The 21,027-nt window shown below is 31.6% G+C and overlaps 1 protein-coding gene across 23 annotated transcripts in view; it reads left to right on the top strand.

The window, feature by feature from the left end:
* Positions 1-21,027, top strand: part of LOC106088132 (heterogeneous nuclear ribonucleoprotein R) — a 438,953-nt gene that overhangs the window by 359,631 nt on the left and 58,295 nt on the right. For 17 of the 23 annotated variants that reach the window (XM_059364134.1, XM_013253457.2, XM_013253463.2 and 14 more), the window contains 5 exons: positions 3,247-3,365; positions 4,891-5,212; positions 6,561-6,802; positions 16,403-16,538; positions 20,872-21,005. In XM_059364134.1, the coding sequence (XP_059220117.1) occupies positions 3,247-3,365; positions 4,891-5,212; positions 6,561-6,802; positions 16,403-16,538; positions 20,872-21,005 (953 nt within the window). Of the gene's footprint in view, positions 1-3,246; positions 3,366-4,890; positions 5,213-6,560; positions 6,803-12,420; positions 12,557-16,402; positions 16,539-20,871; positions 21,006-21,027 lie in introns of those variants that run through there. The other 6 variants (XM_013253477.2, XM_013253479.2, XM_013253462.2 and 3 more) reach the window with 1 other exon arrangement.

Below are 21,027 nucleotides of genomic sequence, written 5' to 3'. Positions count from 1 at the left end.
CTCCCGCTCATGCACTCTTTTTTGCCAAAAGTGTGAGGTTTTGAAAAGTTCACATTTTTTTTATATGTATGTAGGTATGTAGAAGGTATTTATTTTTTTTTTTCATTTGTCAACGCTTTTGTTCCCTTCCTTTATCAATGTTATATATTTACGTATATACATATGTGCATACATATACTTGTACAATATATACATTCATGCATACATATGTTTGTATATATTTTATTTGTTTGACATTGAATTTTTTTATGTTATTGCTGTGTTGTATACGCGCGAGAGTTCTGAAGAGAAATTTTTAGAAAAAAAAATACATTGAAATATAACAAAGCACATGCATTATTCATTAAAAATGTATACTTTTTAGGTTTTCTGATAGAAATGCAAACCTCAGAAATGAATAAAGAAGGCTACGTGCATTTATGTATTAGCCGATTTGTTTTAGAGTTCATAAAATAAATATAGAAAAGGTTTTCTAATCTAAGAAATGTCGCTAACTGAAGTTGACACTTTTGTTGTGTCAAAATTCTACTGCAGCCTGTGCTTAATGTGGTAACCATGTAAACAACAGCTGATTAATTTGATAACGAGAGTATAAATGAAATTACATTATGTGAATAAGTTTAAATGGAAATAAACGACTGATGCGAAATAAATTGCGTTAATTGTTTGATTGGTATAGATTTTCCACAAGCTATTGGAACATTTTATATACAGGAGCATTTTTAATTTTGTATGGCTCAGAAATGTTCTAAGTAGTTGACTTCTTGCATCTATGCAATGAATTTGCAAAATTTGTCATCTTCATTGAAGAAGCCACTTCTTTTGTTAAGGTATTTGCAAATCGTACAAATAGCAGCAGTGTCAAAATCTCACTGCAGCCTTCGTCAATGGGGCAAACATGCGGACATTTGATTAACAGGGAAAGGAGACTACGAATATAAAGTATGCGCATACTAAGCTGAAATGAAAAGTTACCACTGATGCGAACTAAATTCAGTTACTAGTATAATTGAACTAGTTATTCCATGAAATACACAACTGGAGGGTTTTATAGAGCAAAATTTTATAAATGAATTTCGTATGGCGCAGGGATATTCCAAATTATCGACTATGGTTTAGTTTCATGATGTCTTCTTTCAGTTTGAGTTTCGTTTTTCCCTATGGAATTTCCGTTGGAATAAACTGCTTTCGCAAATACTCATGCCTCTGATCCAAATAACTGTACAAACGGAAGTAAAGGGTGGTTAAGTTTTAAGGACCTATGTTGATTTTGAACATCTTTAACGCAATGTTTAAGTTTCAAATTGAATTAGTGGGAAATTACGAAATGTCAAATAAAATGCAGGCGTTTTGTTGTGGTTCCCATTAAAATGTAACCAACCTTTATAAGTGTCTTGTAGATCATGATTTCTATCTTTTCTTATTTGAATTGTATGTCTTATATTTTGTGTAATGTTTTTTCATTAATTTTCTTGATTGTTCCTTCATTTTCTTTTAAACCGCTTTTAAATGATTCATCATGTGAGCAACACATGTAATTTTAATAGGCTCTTTCTAAAACGGTATTATCAACTGACGATATCACTGTGCAATGCATTTAACAGCTGATTCGTAAAGGCATTAGAAAATTGACGAGAAATGCATGGCAAAATGAAACATTAGGCATTTCATAACTTTATATACGGAATAATGCAGCAATACATTTTTTTTACTTAATAGCTATAAATACGGCAGGGAAATTCCAATATAAAATTTTTTAAGATTTTGACATTATACAGTGGTCGACATTTATTGTTGTTAATTATCCATTTTTTCATTTTAGATTTTTTAAACTGCGAAAAAAAGGCAATTAATACATCCATAGCCAGTTTGATATCATAAAATTCTTTTTATTTAAAAAAAGAACAAAAAATCCTGAAACTATATAGGATTTGTGCCACATCATAAACACTTAATTGTGAATTTCTGTCGCTGTTGTTAATATTTGACGATCAATCAATCAGCACTTAATGTTGTGGCCATAGAATGTGGATTTGACAAAAAAACATATGTAAATTGAAACAATCTCCACCTACATACAAATTACCCATGCGCCATTACCAATAGGTTAATGTAGCGGCGTCGTCGACAGCAGATATCTAGCATACTTGTATGTATGTTCATACATTGTACATACGCACTAATGGTTGTTGGGAATTTGTTTGTTTCTGTTGTTGTTGCTAATTTTTCTCATTCTAGTTCCTATTTTTGTTTATATTTTCTAAATTTGCTTTTGTTTTGCAAATTTTGCCGGTTCTACAACACTATTATTATGTTAGGCCTATTTTTTGTATATGTCTGCCTGGCAGTCTAACTGTCTGCGTCTATTGTGAGGTATTTGAACTCTTGTGCTCTTTGAATGACAATCGGGTACCGGCATACAACACAATACAAATGTTTTGATTTTTTTTGAGGAATTAGGGTTGCCAGATGCCAATGGTTTAATACCATGAAGGTTGATAGTAGTGGACGTTGTTATCATTAGCAGAGATCTTATTTAGTGGTTTATTTGAAATGATAATGAATAAAAGTTTCAAATTAATTTTAGAAAACAAGGGTGTGTCATTTTTATCAAATAGTATTGTGGAATGATAAGAAGTTTCTGAAGTTTAAATTTAGATTGGCAAAAGCTTTGGTTGGTGCGAATCTTCATTGCGTGGTAACACTGTTCAATACATACAACGTTAACCCATTTTCTTTGCCGTACACGCATTTTTTACCCACTTCTATTGCTTGTTGGAAAGAAGATGATTAAATCATTATGTCTGAGTGGTTTCTTAACTTTGAGGCATGGTTGTGGACAACATATTATAGGCTCCTTTATTATGGGATTATGGTATAATGTAGTGTTGTAGATAATCTCCATTGATGATGATGTGAAAGATTTTAATGATGGTGTGTGTACGATGTGTCGAACAAAACAATATGTAGTTATTATGATGACGATGTTCAAAATGATTTCGGTACCTTTAATTGAATTCATTGTATATAATAATGGCGGTATCACTTTCGATTTTTTCGGGTATCGATTCAATTGTTTTCAAATCCCCTTGTATTTGCTTAAAATTTGGCGTCTAATTCGTAATTATTCGAATATACACAAATTAATTGTTAATTTTGTGAGAAACAGCTGATCTGTTTTTCCAGTTATAGTGTCAATTTGAAATCACGCTTATAATTTATTTATTTTACTATTTTTCTTTATAGAAATGGCGGAAGGCAATGGCGAACTGGTAGAAGATATCAATCAAAAAACAGAAGAGCGTGGTGATGGCGTTAAAACAGAGGACTATCCAAAATTGTTGGAATATGGCTTAGATAAAAAAGTAAGTACAAGAAGTAAAATTGCGTTATATTCGGCGGACGGAATCTTAGATACCATCGACCATGAATTCTGGTAAATATTTACCACGCTGGTACAGTTTCAAATTTCTGTAACCCTCATTTTCAGGATTTTGACTGTCAAAATGTTGAAAACGTCGAAAACGTTTACGACGTTTTCGATAAATAACTAGTACTATGTTCGTTGAAAACCCTTTTTCCGCGATTACTTTTTTGAAACATTACGAAAATAACAATTTTATTAAAATACTGAATGAAATCAGCAAATCATCAAATCAAATCAGCAAATAAAATATATTATCTAGAAAAACTAATCGACGATAAATATTGCGAAAAGCGAATATAGTACCAGCCTAAATGTGCATATTATATATCAGCGTTTCCGATATGCCATATCTGTATTTTATAGACGCTAAAGACATTAAATCGCAAAATCGATTTGTAAATATGAGGGATACAAAAAAATAAGTCCAGTGTTAATATAGTTGAAGTTACGGTTTTAAAGATTTTATAAATTTGTTGCCGTTTTTGCTTTTATCAGCACGTAACATCTTGAAGAGATCATAGCTTTAAAAAGAATATTCGCTTTGATCAGCATAAAACCTTTCGGATCGATAAAACAGTGTTTACACAAGTCGATATGACTTGGCTCTACACTTTTATCACCTTAAAACAGTTGGAAATCTAGATGGCTAGTATTAGTAATGACAACGTTAAGTTTTAAACATTTTTTTTTCTAATTGTCATCATTTAGCTTTTTTCAGCTTACAGCTTGAAACGTTAAAGCCGTTTTGTTTACTCATAGTAATCTTAGGTTCCATAAGTATCTCCGCTTTTATCGGCATATAACAGTTAGGAATCGATAAAACATTATCTACGCTTTCTTCAGCTAAAAACAGTTAATTCCCGCATAAGAAAAATCGTTGCTAATGATCTCATTTTTAACAGAAAGCCGCGTAAAATATCTTGGAGCGATAAAACCGTTTTTAAAAGCCGATAATCGCAGTTGAAACCTTAAAATAGTTAGGAACGATAAAACCGTGTCGTGTCGCTACGCTTTTATATGGTTAGACCAATTAAGGTTATAAAACTGTGCTTAACTTAATGATCAAATCAAAGTTTCCAACTTTTTGGTTTTATCAGGTTAAACAATTCAGACATTCATAGGAATTACAATGCAACATTGTATTAAGGAACAGGGGCAAACCTACAACAAAACAAAATTGTTGTGATTTCGTCCGACGGACGGACGGACAAAGCTAAAAAGACATTTGGGGTCATGAATATTTGTAAAACTTATGAGATCACATATCGATAATGATATTTGGATGAGTCACGAACGAGAGACTGAATTTGTCTATTTCCAAATTATGGCTACGTGTAAAAACTAAATTAAATTGTGTGATTAGTTGAAATAAGTACAGAAAAACTATTTTATTCATATCAATTTAAATTGTCCCATAAACATTTTTTTACTAACGGTATCAATTTTTTTTTATATATTCACAGGTTGCCGGTAAACTTGATGAGATATACAAAACAGGTAAACTCGCCCATGCAGAATTAGATGAACGCGCACTGGATGCGCTCAAAGAGTTTCCGGTCGATGGTGCCTTGAATGTATTAAGTCAGTTCCTTGAATCAAATTTGGAACATGTATCGAATAAATCTGCCTACTTATGCGGGGTTATGAAAACCTATCGACAGAAAAGTCGAGCCAGTCAACAGGGTGTACCAACACCAGCCACCACAGTGCAAGTTAAAGGACCAGATGAGGAGAAAATCAAAAAAATCTTAGAACGTACCGGTTATACTTTAGATGTTACCACGGGTAAGAATTAAAAAAAAAAAATAAATAAAAAGTATTTCCCAATTTATCGGGTTCCGATTAGAAATAAAACGACGGATGAAAGTAAGCTTCTTAACCTTCATCCCATCCAAATTTCTTTTAAAGGGTTTCTAACTTCCCAATGAACAACATTGGGAAGTTAGTTAGATTAAGTTAGATTCGTTAATTCAGACCGATGATAAAAGAAATGAAAACTTTGAGCGAAACTGTTTCTAAATCTTCTACGTCTTCTCAGCTTTTGCTGGAATTGTTGCACTCAATATTAAGTCTAGTAGCAAGTTTTTGCAATCAATATGTGACCAGTCATGGAGGGAACCTGAGTGAATCTTTTGTTCTAGCCAAAAACAAAAAAACCATAGACCATAGAAAGTTTCCATGCGCCTTAACTTTACCCGCAAGTGCAAAGCAGTTGGTAGTCATGTAAAATATATCATAGGTTTAAGTTAAGCCATTCAATCGTTTAGCATTCACAGCGCTCTGTTTTTAGGCATCTGTCATCCGTCGCTCTTCTGGTCTTTTTTCGAAGAATATTATGGAATGTCGGTAGAAGTTTACCCATACCAAGTGTACCTGAAATGTGTAAAGTGGTATTTATACTTGCAAGCTCGTGTGCTCTACAATTTCCAAAGCAATCTCTGTGGCCGTACCTAGAACAGGTGAATTTTCAACAGTTCAGCCATTTAGTGCAGATATCTAAGATAGTCCAGTAAAGAATTTGTATTCAAAATTGCGTTTTCCAGAGATGTAATGACAGCTTTAACCTAGGAGAAGAAGATTAATTATGGCTATCGTATTAAAAACTATTATATTTGATTCACTCCATGGTAAGAGACGTAGAATACGTGCAAGCTACATTGTCGGGAAAATGATGTACCGTGCTGCAAGGCTCCGGAGTATGGCCCAAAATTTGCCCAAAATTGATGTCCGGTTCAAAGTCGATGCGCGCTTACTCAACTGCGAAACGCGCTCTGACATCAGGCCAATTCTTCGACTTCAACTGCGACATCATAACCTGCACTCGGGTCGACTCCGCAGGGTTGTTGTTAGCTGTAATCCGAGTATACCCCAGTGTCCGTAGCCACAACTTATTTATTGGCGTTAGGAGCTTTTGCGAACCAGTCAGTTAGGGAAGCCTGGAAACCACTTTGCCTGCTGTACAGATTACTTACAGCTTCGAAATCTGTCAATCTACTAGAGTAAAGACCGAGACCACCATCCGTGTACATGCTATCTATTGCTATACTAAGTGTTTTTTTTTATTGTATATATAATTCAATTTAAAATTCTTTTAAACAAAGTAATTCATTCTTTTTCAAATTTTTATTTATAGGCCAACGCAAATATGGTGGACCTCCACCGAATTGGGATGGTCCCGTACCGGGTAACGGATGCGAGGTATTTTGTGGGAAAATACCTAAAGATATGTTTGAAGATGAACTCATACCTCTGTTTGAAAATTGTGGCAACATCTGGGATCTTCGATTAATGATGGACCCCATGACCGGCACAAATCGTGGCTATGCATTTGTAACATTCATCTCAAGAGATGCTGCTGCAAATGCTGTCAAACAGGTATTTAAAGCAATTATATTTTTCATCCTGTCCCCCCAACTGTGCTCCCTTCATATCGTTCTATGTCTGTTTCTCCTTGGCTATGTTAAAACAAAAAAAAAATTTTTTTGAGACAAACATGTATTCTAAAGAAATAACTTTTTTAATTGATATTTTAGGAAAATTAACGTATATATATATTTATACAAAACAAAAAAATAGTCACTTACTATTTGACTTTAAACAAAAACTATTTTAGGCTTTTTATAACAAAATAGGCGAACGATTGGTTTTTTTGTTACGTATATGTACAAATATATTATTTCTTAAGATGAATCTCTTGTATTTCCTTCGAGTTCTCTTTTTACTTTTTTTTTGTTACTCAGAGCTTTGTATATTTACTGTTCTTGAAGTGAAATATATTCAAGCTTTTATCACTTTGTTTCTTTTTTTCTATTTTAGTTTATGTACTCTACTTTTTTTAATTATTCCAAACATGTAGATTTAAATGTAGTTGTTGTTTCAAATAGCTCTTTTAGTTTATCTGCTCCTTTCTCTAGCTTGATGCAAGTCTTGTTTTTATTTATGCATGAATTTTTATTCCAAAGCAAATAAAACAAGAAAAAAAGTATACAAATGTAAACAAAACAAAAGCACTATTTATTTATTTGGATAAAAATTAAGAATTTGATGAAGAAGAAAATTTGATAAATACCTTTTGCAGTTTGAAAAGAAGTCTCTTCCTAAAAAAAATTCCGAAATTCCAAAGAAAGACCAATTCCCCTTCTTATTGTTATTTCAAAATTGTCTTTCAACATTTTTAGTTTGTTTCCAGTTCTGTTTTTTCCTTTTTAATATATTATATATGAAAAATAAGCGGTATGATTAGTATGTATTCAAATTAACTTAAATTTTAGCTGCAAAATAATTTTGCCGATGGATATACATACGAGACAAATGTTTAAGTTTACAAATGGTTTTTAAACTTGTAATCAAATCGCTTTTATCAACTTAATATAGTTTGAACCATAAATCCTGATTTTAACTTCAATGAAGAGCTCATCTTTTATCAGTCTCAGGCAGTATGTAATCGATAAAACAGTGTTGACAATACGTGTTCATCAATTTAAAACAGTTGATATGGTTCAATGGAAATGGAAAAGTATACAGCGGTCAAAAAAAGTATTCATCATTCAATGTTTTTTTTTTAATAAGTCTACAAAAGACAATTGGAATAAAAACATATTAAACTAATGATGCAGTAGTGCTTGTGTGATATATATGTACACAATTTCATTGTTTTTAAAGAAAAAAATAGTATTTATTGGAACAAAAAGGGCCATTTTACAGCTGAACACAAAAAATTAAACAAAAAAAGTATTCATCATTGCAAAAAAACAAAAAAATAAATAACATAATTTAAAAAAATTAATACTTTGTTATTCGACCACCGCGTCTTATAACTTCTTTTAAACGGTTTGACATCGATTGGACTAATTTAGCGGTTATATTTTGGTCTATATTAGTCCATTCCTCCATTATCACCTGTTGCATTTGACTCTTGCTCGAAAAATTGCGCGTTCTCAATTTGCGTTCGAGATGTTCCCAAAGATGTTCAATTGGGTTCAAGTCGGGACTTTGAGGAGGAGTTTTAATGACTTTGGGGCAGTTATACAGCATCCACATCTTGGTATTTAAAGCAGAATGTTTGGGGTCATTATCTTGATAATATTGAAAGTTATTACCAAGCCCAAGTTTTACAGCACTATCTTTTAAATTCCTCTCTAAAATGTCAATGTAATACTTATGATCCATTACTCCATTAATAATTTCAAGATTTCCCGCTCCTGAAGCCGCCATACACCCCCAAACCATTAAACCACCTCCACCATGTTTTACAGTAGCAACTGTGTTTCGTTCTTCAAGATTAAACTTGCTCTCGTCTGCAAAAATGACTTTTTCCAAAATGATTCGGGCTGTTTTACATACATTTTTGCGAAGTTTAGCCTTTTCACTCGGTTTATTTTATTTATAAAGGGCTTCTTACGTGCAGTTCTTCCTCTGTAACTATGCCTTTTGAGTGTATTTCGAATTGTTTGTGTAGTAACTTCCTTCCCTAAATATTCCATAGTGTTTTTACGAAGAATGGTCGCATTTGTCTTCGGAGTTTTCTGAACTTGCCGCACTAGCCAACGCACATCTCCAACTGAAAGTGCTTTTGGTCGACCAGATCTTGGTTTATTGTCAACAGTTTTCGTTTCTGTCCACTTTCTGATGATGGATTGTATAGTAGATCGTGGTCTATTTAATATTTCACTGATAGTTTTTTGAGTTAAACCATTCCTGTGGTGTTTTATTATCAAAACTTTTACCTCATCAGAAACCTCGTTTTGCTTACGACCCATTTTGACAAAAACTATATTTTCAATGAAATTAAATATTTGCTGTCAAGGGCAAAGCCTCCTTTACTAAATAAAACAGAAAAGGGGGATTCCCAAATAATATTTGAATTTGACTTTGATGATAGCACATCAATGATGAATACTTTTTTTGTTCTGTTTTTGGTGTTATTATATAAAATTGCATTTTTTGCGCTAATTAAATTTATTTTTTGAATTTATTTTAAAACATATTACGAAAAATAAACTATTGCATAAAACTGCATTATTTGTTTACTTTAAATTTTCTTCAATTACCCAAAATAAGTGAATTTATTATCAATTTTGCTAATGATGAATACTTTTTTTGACCGCTGTATGTATTTTCAAGCTTTTATCAGCTTTTAACAGCTAGGTATCGATAAAACAGTGTTTCCAATAAGCATATGATTGTGCTTCACATTTTTATCAATTTGGAATAGCTTTAACTCGACATGGATATGTATTGATAATGATCTGATCTTTGATATATAAAGAAGCCGCGTTAAAACAATTTGAAGCAATAAAAGAGGTTTTAAAAAACGGTAAACTATTTTATTTGCTATCATCTTAGAAAATTAAAGAATGATGAAGCATTGATTAAAAATTCCAAATAGCCCTTAGCTGAAAATGATCTGGGGATTTAAAATTTATTACCAATTTTTTTATCACCTTTAAACATTTGGGCTCGAATAATTCTATATTTTAAATGTTATGACTGACTCTCATTTTATAATAGAAATGTCAACAATTATAAAAAGGATGTTAAAAACATATGTACATGAAAACATTTTTTTTTAATATTAAGCTACTTATCACACCGCTTAATTCTTCTTAAGTCTTTAAGTATGTTGAATTGCTATACATATTCAATAGTTTTATTTTCTTGTTAGCTGTTTTGTTGTACTATTTTACATTAGTTTATAAGTTATAGTTGGTCCTTTCATTTATTATTACGATTTCCCTCTTAAAGGAAGGAATGGCAAATGAAAACATTGTTTTTCCTCTACAAACATACCTTACAATCACAAAAAAAAATTTTTTTGGCAACCATTTAGGTCATTTATTAGCAGCAGCAGCAGCAATAGTAGCCTGCTATCAACCGAGAAGGCAACGACACCAAGCCTGATATATGTGCCTAAAAAAATTTAAAATTTTCTGTTTTTTTTTGTCCTACAATGAAAATTTATTGCAGTCTTTTAAAAAGGATGTAATAAAACATATTATGTACTTCTTCGCTCCTCTTTGCGTACATTCTCTATTACACATAACAAATATCTTAACGTTGATTGTCAATAGTTATTTTTTTTTTCTTCCAATTCCTCGACATTTGAATTTTGCATTATTTCAATACATAATTTCATGCTCATTCTGTTCTTATTTCTTTTTGACTATTTGTGCTCTCTCTGATGGTAGCGTGTATTTAGTATTCTACTCAAATCGAATTCATCTGCTTTCATAAGTTTTCTATTATCACTTAGAGAAGGAAAGAAAACATTTATACAGTTTTTATATAATTTTATTGTCTGGTTTTATTTGAATTAAAAAAAAAAGAGTTAAAAACGAGCATGTCCAAAATCCATTAACACCAATTAAAGAACTCATTAACTTGCGTTAACATTTCATCCTGTTTTAAGTTGTTTACCGATTTTTCACTTTTACTACTAAAACAAAATTATTTTACAAAATTTTTCGTATTAACATTCGAAATGCATATTTGGAAAAGCAGCAATGTTTTGGCAAAATATTTCTCAAAATTCAAAATTGGTAATTAAACATTAAACTAAATCTTTTACACATAACTCTTAAGTTATTTTTTCTCAATTTTCTTAATTTAATTTTCTTATTGTCATTCCACTTACCTTTTACTTTATTTAATATAGCAAAAATGTCAATTGTTGTCTAAACACTTGAAACTAAGGATGGAGTTTTTCATTAACTGCGCCGAGCATTTAAGTGTTAGTTCATTGGATAAGACAAATAACTGTAATAACTGCAGAAAAGTATCAACTTGCATTCGCGATTCAAATACATACAAGTAATCTAGATGCATTTTTATTACTAATTGAATATACAAGAAACAAGCCAAAATGTTTGCTTATGATTAAGTTTTTAAGTAAAATTTTAATTTATTTCGTCAGCGATAGCAATTGAGTTTTACCTAATATGCGGCTGTCATTACCGAATAAGACGCCATTACCTATTCTAGGTTAATTTTGAATGTGTCGTGTGCTATTTGTGCATGTTGCTATAAATAAACCTAACGTTTACTTTACGGGTTATTTTTAAAATAAACCAGAGTAATTATGACTATCCATTTCATCTGAAAACAACGTTCAAGTAAACAGCAAATATTTTATGATAGAACCTATTCTCATTAACAAAGGCATATTGATATTTTGTAATAAAGCTGTTATTTACACAAAAACTAGATTTATTGATGAACTTCGGTAGCGTTTGTTTTTTAAACAAACTTGTAACTTCTCTATATGATATATGCCATATCATGATAGCAGCCTTTCTTATTAACACAATGGCACTGCTAAAGTTGGTTATATTTGCTTCAAACAATACGGCGGCTACTAATCTTACTAAACAGCCGATAAGCAAGTTGATATTTTGTGATAATGCTGCCTCTTTACATAGAAGAGAGATTATTGTCGTTAATGATGTATTTAAGTTATATCGTTTCATGATAGTGCCGTTTTAATATTTGCGCTGTTTTATGGTAGTACCATTTTATATTCAACGGAAGTCAGCTGTGGGTAATGATATAAATATTTGACCTAAAGCAATCCAAAAACCTTTTGAAATTTAAAAACTCCCAGTGATCATCGCTTATAATACCGATGATTCCGTTTTTTATACATATTGACATTTTTGCTATAATTCAACATATTCATTTTAACTTTCAAATACATATTTTTTTTTTCATACCTTTCAATTTGATTAGTAGCTAGTTTTTTTATATTTATTTAGATATTTTCCCAAAGCATTTTGTTATCATTTCCTTTACTCTTTTATTTCTTTTTGACAATTTAAAAAAAGAATCATCGTTCCCCATTTTAAAAAAAATTATTTTTTTAAACATTTGATTTTTTATATGTATTTTTTAATTTTTTTATATATTACAAAAACACTTCACATTATAATCCCCACAAACATTTTCCCTGGTTTTTTATCATTTTACCCCGCTCTTTTTCTCTCCCCATGTAACTTTAGCTCGATAATCATGAAATAAAACCCGGCAAGTGTCTTAAAATAAATATAAGTGTTCCAAACCTGCGCCTTTTTGTAGGCAATATACCCAAATCAAAAGGCAAAGAGGAGATTTTAGAGGAATTTGGTAAATTAACAGGTAAATTTATGAAACGAAATTTTTTTTGTTTAAATTCTTTTATTAAAATTCATTAAAACAAACGCATTAATAAAAATGCACAATAACAAAAATAAAAGCATAATGGTTATGCTTGATGGTAAATCTATTGATTTTGATAGCATTGCCATCAATCCTAGCCATGATGTTAAAGAAAAAGCATTCGCGCAAATTGGCTCAACAAAAATCCAATTGGCTTAAGACTTATGATAAATAATTGGCTCATAAACATATATAATAATTGGCTAAGGGGGTTCTTTGCTAGTGTGAATTACAAGTTTTAGTCACACATATATCCCTGGACAAACCGTCAGTTGGCAATATATTGGATAATCTTACAAAGCATTATTAGAGAAATCAGCATAACTTCACACAGATCCATCCGAAAGTGAAAACGTCCCATTATTCCGTAATTTTTAATTGAATTGTCAGATTTTCTCTTTAAATACGAATGAAAGGAATTCTCTATCAGAGATAGGTTAAACTGGCTGTTGGTATAAATTGAAAAGTAGTTTGGCCTTCACATCATGCCAATGAGTAGGAATATTATCTTTAATATACTGATGGACATATATACATTGATTTAAGGACTATAACATATAATCCATGTTTATTTAAAAATTACTAAACTGTGTACCAAATATTATTTAATTATTTACTCTTTCATATTTTATGGATTTTGTTTATAAAGAACTCAAAAATACCACTTTCTTATTTTTTTTTTTAAATTTCACCTCTATACATTCTCATCCTCATATTTTACGCACCAAAAATCCATTCAAACTGAGACTATCTTTTCAAATGCCGCTTTGATTTTTCATCACAAATCAAAATATCTTCACTGTGTCAGACACATATTGTGTTCTTAAGGAGATATCTTCCCATAACATACTATCACAGTAGCTTATTTTACGAAATGTATATACATACTTTATTTGCTGCACTTCATATTCATACCACATCTTTTATTTATTTTTTTTTATATAATAGTTACGTATTTTATCAAAGAACATAATAATATTCTAATCTTACACACATTTTGAGCATTAATTTAAACATTTTAATAACACCAAAAGATAAAAAAATCTCCAGTCATTAACTTGTGTGCCATGTAATATTTAAAAAAAAAGTCGACAATAATTTATTAATATTTTGGCAATAACCTCTAAAGTGTTTAAAGAAAATATTTTTAGCCACGCTAAAAAACAATTTCATAATTTATCTAAAATTCATGTATTTTTATTTTAGCTAGAAGTTGTTGGAAGTATGTATGTGCTAAAAGCAGTATTGATGCCTTATGTTTTACAAACAAAGGTAAATCGTTCAAATTGAATACAAATTCGTTAACCAAATGTGTTGTTAATTCCTTAAGGTGTGAAAGAAAAGAACCGAGTATCTTAATTCTACAATGACTTAAGGCCGTACATTGGTAGAGAAAATTATAACTATCTTCCGCGGTGTCGGTTCCGTGATACCACCGACAGATATTATCATTTCTAAGCATATGCGAACCATGCGTGTACTGTGCAGGAAATGAAGCTATGGCCTTTTCGTCGGTAACTTTGTATTTTCATAGATTTATCGTTCAAATTTTTTCATCAGGGTTGGTACTCTGTTTGTCTTGTTACGTGAACAGCTGTCAAACACCATATAATGTAAGAAAAAATAAACGCTAATTTTACGATTAGGAGTCAAAGGTAGCACTTAGAAGCAATTAATTCTTAAAATAATCAGCAAAGTATTGTTCCAACCAACACCATTACGGAAAGAATATTTGCTCCCTAATCCAGGGTAAAGAAGACAAGATTGTGTTGATATCTTGTAGAAGTTTTTAACAACTATTCCGAAAAAAGAATAGAGCATCCTGCTTCAGCCATAAGCTCATATCTTTGGTTCTATAACGTACGCTTCATTTGGAACTCCAAGCCGTGGAGAAAAGGTGCAAACACTTTTTGAATTATTGCAACTTATTTGCGGAGCGCGGCGGCTCAATTTAAGCTGCACAAAAGCGAAGTAAACGGTCGTACTAGAAAGACTCCATTGTCTCCACGCTGAACCACATAGGTTCCAGTGGCCGAATAATATTCTATGCCGCAAGATTATCACGTAAATTTGGAAGATAGTGAAGTTAGGAGGCGAGTGACAAGCAAAACTCCTCGAAGGGGGTTTTCCCGCCAATTTTTTGATCCCCTTGACATGTGGACCTTGTGATGCTACTGATTGGAGGCAAGTTTTTGCCGGCGTTCTGCGATTTCAGAGTCACTGAAGAGACAAAACTGACGTTATTAGATGAGGATGGTAGATTGAGAAGTCTCAGACCTTGCACCGCGATCTATTTACGATAGAATATTCAGGGTTTGCTTTGACGAAAGGGAAGATTGAAGTCAAGGATGCATTTGGTCTACTCCAAAACACTCGATAATGGTATGTCGCCATGACTGCAGGACGACTGTACGGTCTTTCAGACATAGGCCGCAAATAAATTCCAGGAAATGGGCATCTTATAGGAGGCCTTCACTGGTATGTAGGCTATTCGGGATGCTTTCGAAAAAACGCGCTTGCTCCCTTCTCTTTTCTTGTATATCTTCATGTTCCTATATCGTCTATAGGTATAATCTGCGGATTCAAACTTTTTTACATTCTTATCTACACTTTATGCTAGAGTATTTAGAGACATTAGCAAGAAGTATTTCAAAGCGAATAGTTTTATGTTCGCCCCTTTATCCTCTATTTACTTTTCAAATTTGTCTATTAACTACAATGGTTCATCTACACCTACTAGTTTATTAGCCATTATGGGTCCTTAACAGATATTAGTTGTCAAACACTAAAAGGTCGTATACACTTACTGTTTGAATAGTTTTAATGGCTCGTATACACTTAGTGGTTGGTACATCGTAAAGGATCGTATACACATACTGGCGTAATAGCCTTAGAACTGCCATTTCAGACATGTTATACGTAATTTCAAAAAAAGCAACACTGAAAGTTGTACACATCGTGTGATACGTACGAAAAATACAATATGACAAATGGATATTGGAATAAATACATGAATATGCAACATTGTCGATTTTATCATACAATATATATTTAGACAATAGAATAGACTTAAAGGTTGTTTATTCCAATAAGGCAACATATATGAATAAGCATTTTGGTTACGAATTTTGTAATTGAATATCAACGATTCACCGAAATTCTTCGTTATTTCGCCAAATTAACTATGAATATAAACTAATAAAGTAATCAGTAGGAGTTTGTCAAATATCAAACAAAAAACAAAACAATTAATTCAATATATACAAATTCAATACAACAATGTTATGCCTATATTTTTTTCTAAAAAAATATATTTTTTTTATCAAAAACTTTATAAAACCTACATATTATATGTCGAGTAGAAATTCGCCTTACAATTATTTTGGTTATTTTACAAAATATTTTTTTTTCACAAAATTTAATAATTTTTAAGTTATCTTAACTAATACTGCTCTATTCAATTTTATTACACATAAAATTTTTTAATCGCTCAAAATAGAACTAAAACAAATACATATCATTATTAGTAACTGCCAAGGCAAATTTATTAAAAAAAAAAAACCAAATACGTATCATATTTTATTTATTTCTTATATTGAATTTATTATTTGGCACGTAAACTTGAACCTACCCTCCTATCGAAATATATTAAAAAACAAAAACAAAATCGAATATGGTTGAAGTGATGCAGAGGAGAACTCTGGATTCAAAATTCATTTCGTTTTTGTTATTTGTATATCTGTTGTATATGTTGTGTATTTGCTACAATTTTTTAACAATTTCCAGCTGAATGATTTTGAAATTCGGAAAGGCAAAAAGATTGGTGTAACGATATCATTTAATAATCACCGGCTCTTTGTCGGCAATATACCTAAGAATAGAGATCATGATGAATTAATTGAGGAATTTTCTAAACATGCACGTAAGTGGTGATTTTTGACAAAAACAAAAATAGAAAACAACATCATTAAAAAAATATTCAAATGTGTAAAAAAAAATTAAATTTTATAAAGAACAGGACAATTAAAAACTTATGCAAAAAAATTAACCTCCATTCCTCTAAAAGAAAGCCCCCACCACCACCACCCCTTTCAAACCAACAACATCTGGTTTAATTGGTTGTCAATTGGTAAAACAGTAAATATAATTGGTTTTTACGTTATTTGTTTTTTTTTTTTATTATTATTGTTCAGAAACAAGCGTAAGTTGCAGAATATAAAATATGATTTAACAAGCAGTACAACAGAAACTGTTACAATTGGATTTTTGTGCGTTTTTGCAATTTTCGCTTATATCATCAATTATTTCACCAATTTTTACCTAACATACGATAATAAATTCTACTTACAAAAATTCATCTACAGGTGAAAATTATATTTTCTATAGTCTTTACCTTAACGTTCGTTGGCCCTCCCCTCCTAAGCAAATTTTCTTTAGAAATTCTTAAAAATTTGCAGATGAAATTTTGTGATTGGAATTTTTGTTGTTTATAAAATTCATCCCTATGATTAATCCTTTTGGAAAAGAAAAAAGGAAATACAATGAAAAATTTTATATACATATTTTTTTATTCATATCTTCTCTGTAGCTTGACAATTTTTCAGAAAAACTAAAATGAAATTGAAAAAACAAAACTATCAAAAAAAAAAACTTCAAAAACCATATGCCAAATTCGCTTTAGACTTATTCGTTAATTGTATATACTGTCCTATATTCCCTGGTGATTTTATTCTAATTGTAGAGCTACAACAAAATTTTTATACAAAAAATGGTAAGAAAATTGAAACAAAATCAAAAGAAAAAAAAAACATTGGGTCTTCTCTACTATCTGTCTACTCTATCTCTCCCTCTTTCTCTCTAACCGTGTGCTATCTTCGTTTATCTTTATATTTGAAATATAATCTTCACCTGAAATCTGGTTTGGACTTATAGAAGTGGTCAAAGTGTCTAAGTCTTCAGTATTGGTATAAAACTGGGTAATTACTATGCCATTATCGGCAGCTATGCACTTATCGAGGTAGTTGAAAAATGTAATTGCGGTATTTTTTTTTTTAATTTTTATTGAAATTTTAAAGTCTAATAAACATATAAATGTACTTATTACCAAAGGTTTCATGCTTCAGTGAAACCTTTGTGAGTCTTCTTCTTTAATAGTCATGTTCCACCCTGATCGAATCTTTATACCCTGCACAATGAATCTTCCTATACTTGATTTATAATAAGTGTCTTCTTTTTTCTCAAGAACGCTTCATTGTATGCCAATACTGCCTCAGCCGGTACACATCTCCGCTTGGAGATATTTTGGATATGGGTCGGTATCCATTAAGGAATGGCGGGGATATATGCTCAAGTAATTGCAATTGGTTTGAACTCATTTTTATGCATACGAAATTGAGAAAAAGCTATTGCAGTTCGATCTTGGTTAGGTTAGGTTGAAAAGAGGGATATACACCTAAGCCAGTAATCGGTTTGTTGTGCGCTCTAAAAACTAAAAAGTAACCTCTAAAAAGAAAATTTTAAGTTAGGATTTCGGTGCTACTTACAAAATCCTTAATTGTTTTCAATTCATGTCTGATATTGTGTCTCCAACTAAGAACCGTGTCTGTTGGACCCGAAAGCCGGGAAATGACAAAGGAAATGCTCCAACGTCTCATCATCTTCCCCGCATGCCCTACACATGGTATCACTTGCCGCACCGATTTTACATAAGTGAGCTCGTAGTCCTATGTGTCCCGTTATGATACCGAGAGCTATACTGACCTCCTTCTTGCTTCCTTTCAGTAGTAGCCTCGTCTTCTCACAATCTGGATCCCCCCATAGGATTTTCGCCGTCCTACCGACCTTTTCGCTGTTCCACAATGTTGCATGCGCATTCGTCGCCCATTCCCTTAACTCGGACTGCGTCGATCCGAAAGACTTCGGGTTAACCAAGTTTATTGACGCCAGTCCTCTGGACTTCACCGCCAAATTGTTTGCCCTTTAGTTTCCCCTTACTTCGTTATGGCCCGGCACCGAAACGATGCGGATTTTGCCATCCTCAGAGAAGGCGTTAATCTCCTTCCTACACTGCAAGACTGTTCGTGACCTTACCGTCCTGGTTGTTATTGCCCTTATGGCAATTTTACTGTCGGTTTTTACTGTTCACACTCGACGTCCTCGCGTTAGCGCCATACCACTTCACTCATTCCGTGATCGCACGAATCTCCGCCTGCAGGACCGTATTATGGTCAGGCAGTCTCAAACAGATCTCAGTCCCTGGGTTCTCAATATAAACCCCCAGGCCCACTCTGTCCTCTAGCTTTAATCCATCCGTGTAACCTGATCTTCCAGATGGCAATACTGTGCTGATGACAGCAGTGGCTCGCACTTGGAAACCTCTTCCCTTTCTTCCAAGTTTTCTATCGTCGCCTCGATTATTCCGCGATGGTGTGAGCTGCTCCCACCCTTAATCCATTCTCACTGCTCGATCTAACTCAACTTACGAGCAATTGTTTACTTGACTCAACTCATCGCGTTTACTCGTTTTTATGCATGAGACCAGATATATTTTTTTGGTAGATTCGCTTCTTTGACTCGTAATCATTACCAAAATCCAGCGATCAAAGAAATAATCTTTAATTATCGGTATGTTTTTTTGTGCGTACTAGCTCGAGATGATGTCAATTAATTTAGTTAGCGATTATATTTATCGAAATAGACACTGAGCAGCTATGCAAAAATGTCATAGCATTTGCAAAAGATAATTCTGCATTTTCAAAAACTGAAAATGCTGTGAAATTTGTTTATATAAATGTAGAATAATCCATAAACAATTTTCGACTAAAATCTTGATAAGTGTTTGTAATTTCATGTAATTTTGGCAGCCCATCCAAAAATTGCTAAACCGATTGTATTAGAAAGCCGTTGAAACACTCTCATAGTTCTTTTTCAAAAATCGACCATTGAGAAGAGCGCTTTTGACCACTTCTACATAAAATCAAATTATTTATATATATTTGATATTTCCCCAGTTTCCCTGCTACATATCGAAAACCACACACTTAAAATTACCCCAGATTTTCGAAACAAAATGTTTGAGTCCTGTTTCTTTGTATTTTGCATAGATGGTAAATCAAATTCGATGCAATTTATCGATAACTTATAGTAATGACTGGAGACTGTGTTCTATTCCAAAATAACGAATATGTTAGAACAAGCAAAAAACTACATACTACTCCTTCATGCCGCCTCATATTTTTACCCCGGCATATGAACAAACCCCAAATCAATATAAACAAAGCAAATTTGAAATCATGTATTTAAAAAAAAAAAAAAGAAAACAAGAGTGTGTTTATTTCCCACCACTACTAAAAAAAACAAAAACCCCAAAACTTAATGTTGTTTATAAATTGTAAACTGTTTTCGTTTAAATTTTATCATAATACTACACCACCCCTTCAAAAAGCTGTCAACTCTAAAATCTGTGTTTTTACTTTCGATTTTATGTAAACTTCAGCAAAACAAAACAAAAATATATATTATTTATATTATATCCTCCAATTTTATACAATATTTTTCTATCTCTGTCTTTACCTAAATGTGTTTTTTCTTGTGTTACAATTTATTTTTGTTTTTAAATAACAATATATATATATATATACATTAATATTTTATTTTCTAAGTGTATTTTATGTTGATCTTTGGTGTTGAATTAAAAAAAAAGCAAAAATTCCTATTGAAATTTAAATCAAAGGAATATTTTGTATAAAAAAATATATATCAAGGAAAATAAAAAAAATTATTTTTATAAATAATAATAGATATAAATTAATGTTTTTTACCTTAATTTTTGGTTGCGTTTAAATTTAGACAAAAAACAAAAATCAACAATGAAAATAAAATCATCAGGAAAAACTTCACAAGCGACTTTGGCATTGGTTTTTAAAGGAATTTGAGTCAACTACAAAGAAAACAAATTATTGCAAAATATAATTTCAAATTGAAGAAATTTATATTATTTAACATGACAAAGCACTCACAACATAAAACATTTTGCTTTAAATGTCAAATTTGTAAATTTCTGATAGCCAATTTTATACTGGACAAAAATTTGAAATTTATTTTTTTGGACCCTTTTGTTGTATTTCTTTTTTTTTCCAATCCAATTTTATTTTGGTCATAAATAATAACAAAAAATATCTATAAATACATTATTTATTTACTTTGTATTAATTGTGTTTGGATTTTTTTCTCAATTTTCTATACGAATTTATCAGCCGGCCTTATTGAAGTGATAATTTACAGTTCACCGGACGATAAGAAAAAGAATCGTGGTTTTTGTTTTCTCGAATATGAATCACACAAAGCCGCTTCATTAGCAAAACGACGACTTGGTACTGGTAGAACTAAGGTAAGTATATATGAAATTAAAC

The sequence above is a fragment of the Stomoxys calcitrans genome, chromosome 2 (assembly GCF_963082655.1).
Source record: "Stomoxys calcitrans chromosome 2, idStoCalc2.1, whole genome shotgun sequence".
In the NCBI taxonomy this organism is placed as follows: domain Eukaryota; kingdom Metazoa; phylum Arthropoda; class Insecta; order Diptera; family Muscidae; genus Stomoxys; species Stomoxys calcitrans.
The sequence above is the reverse complement of the archived record's forward strand: the minus strand, read 5'-3'. Positions and strand labels throughout refer to the sequence as shown.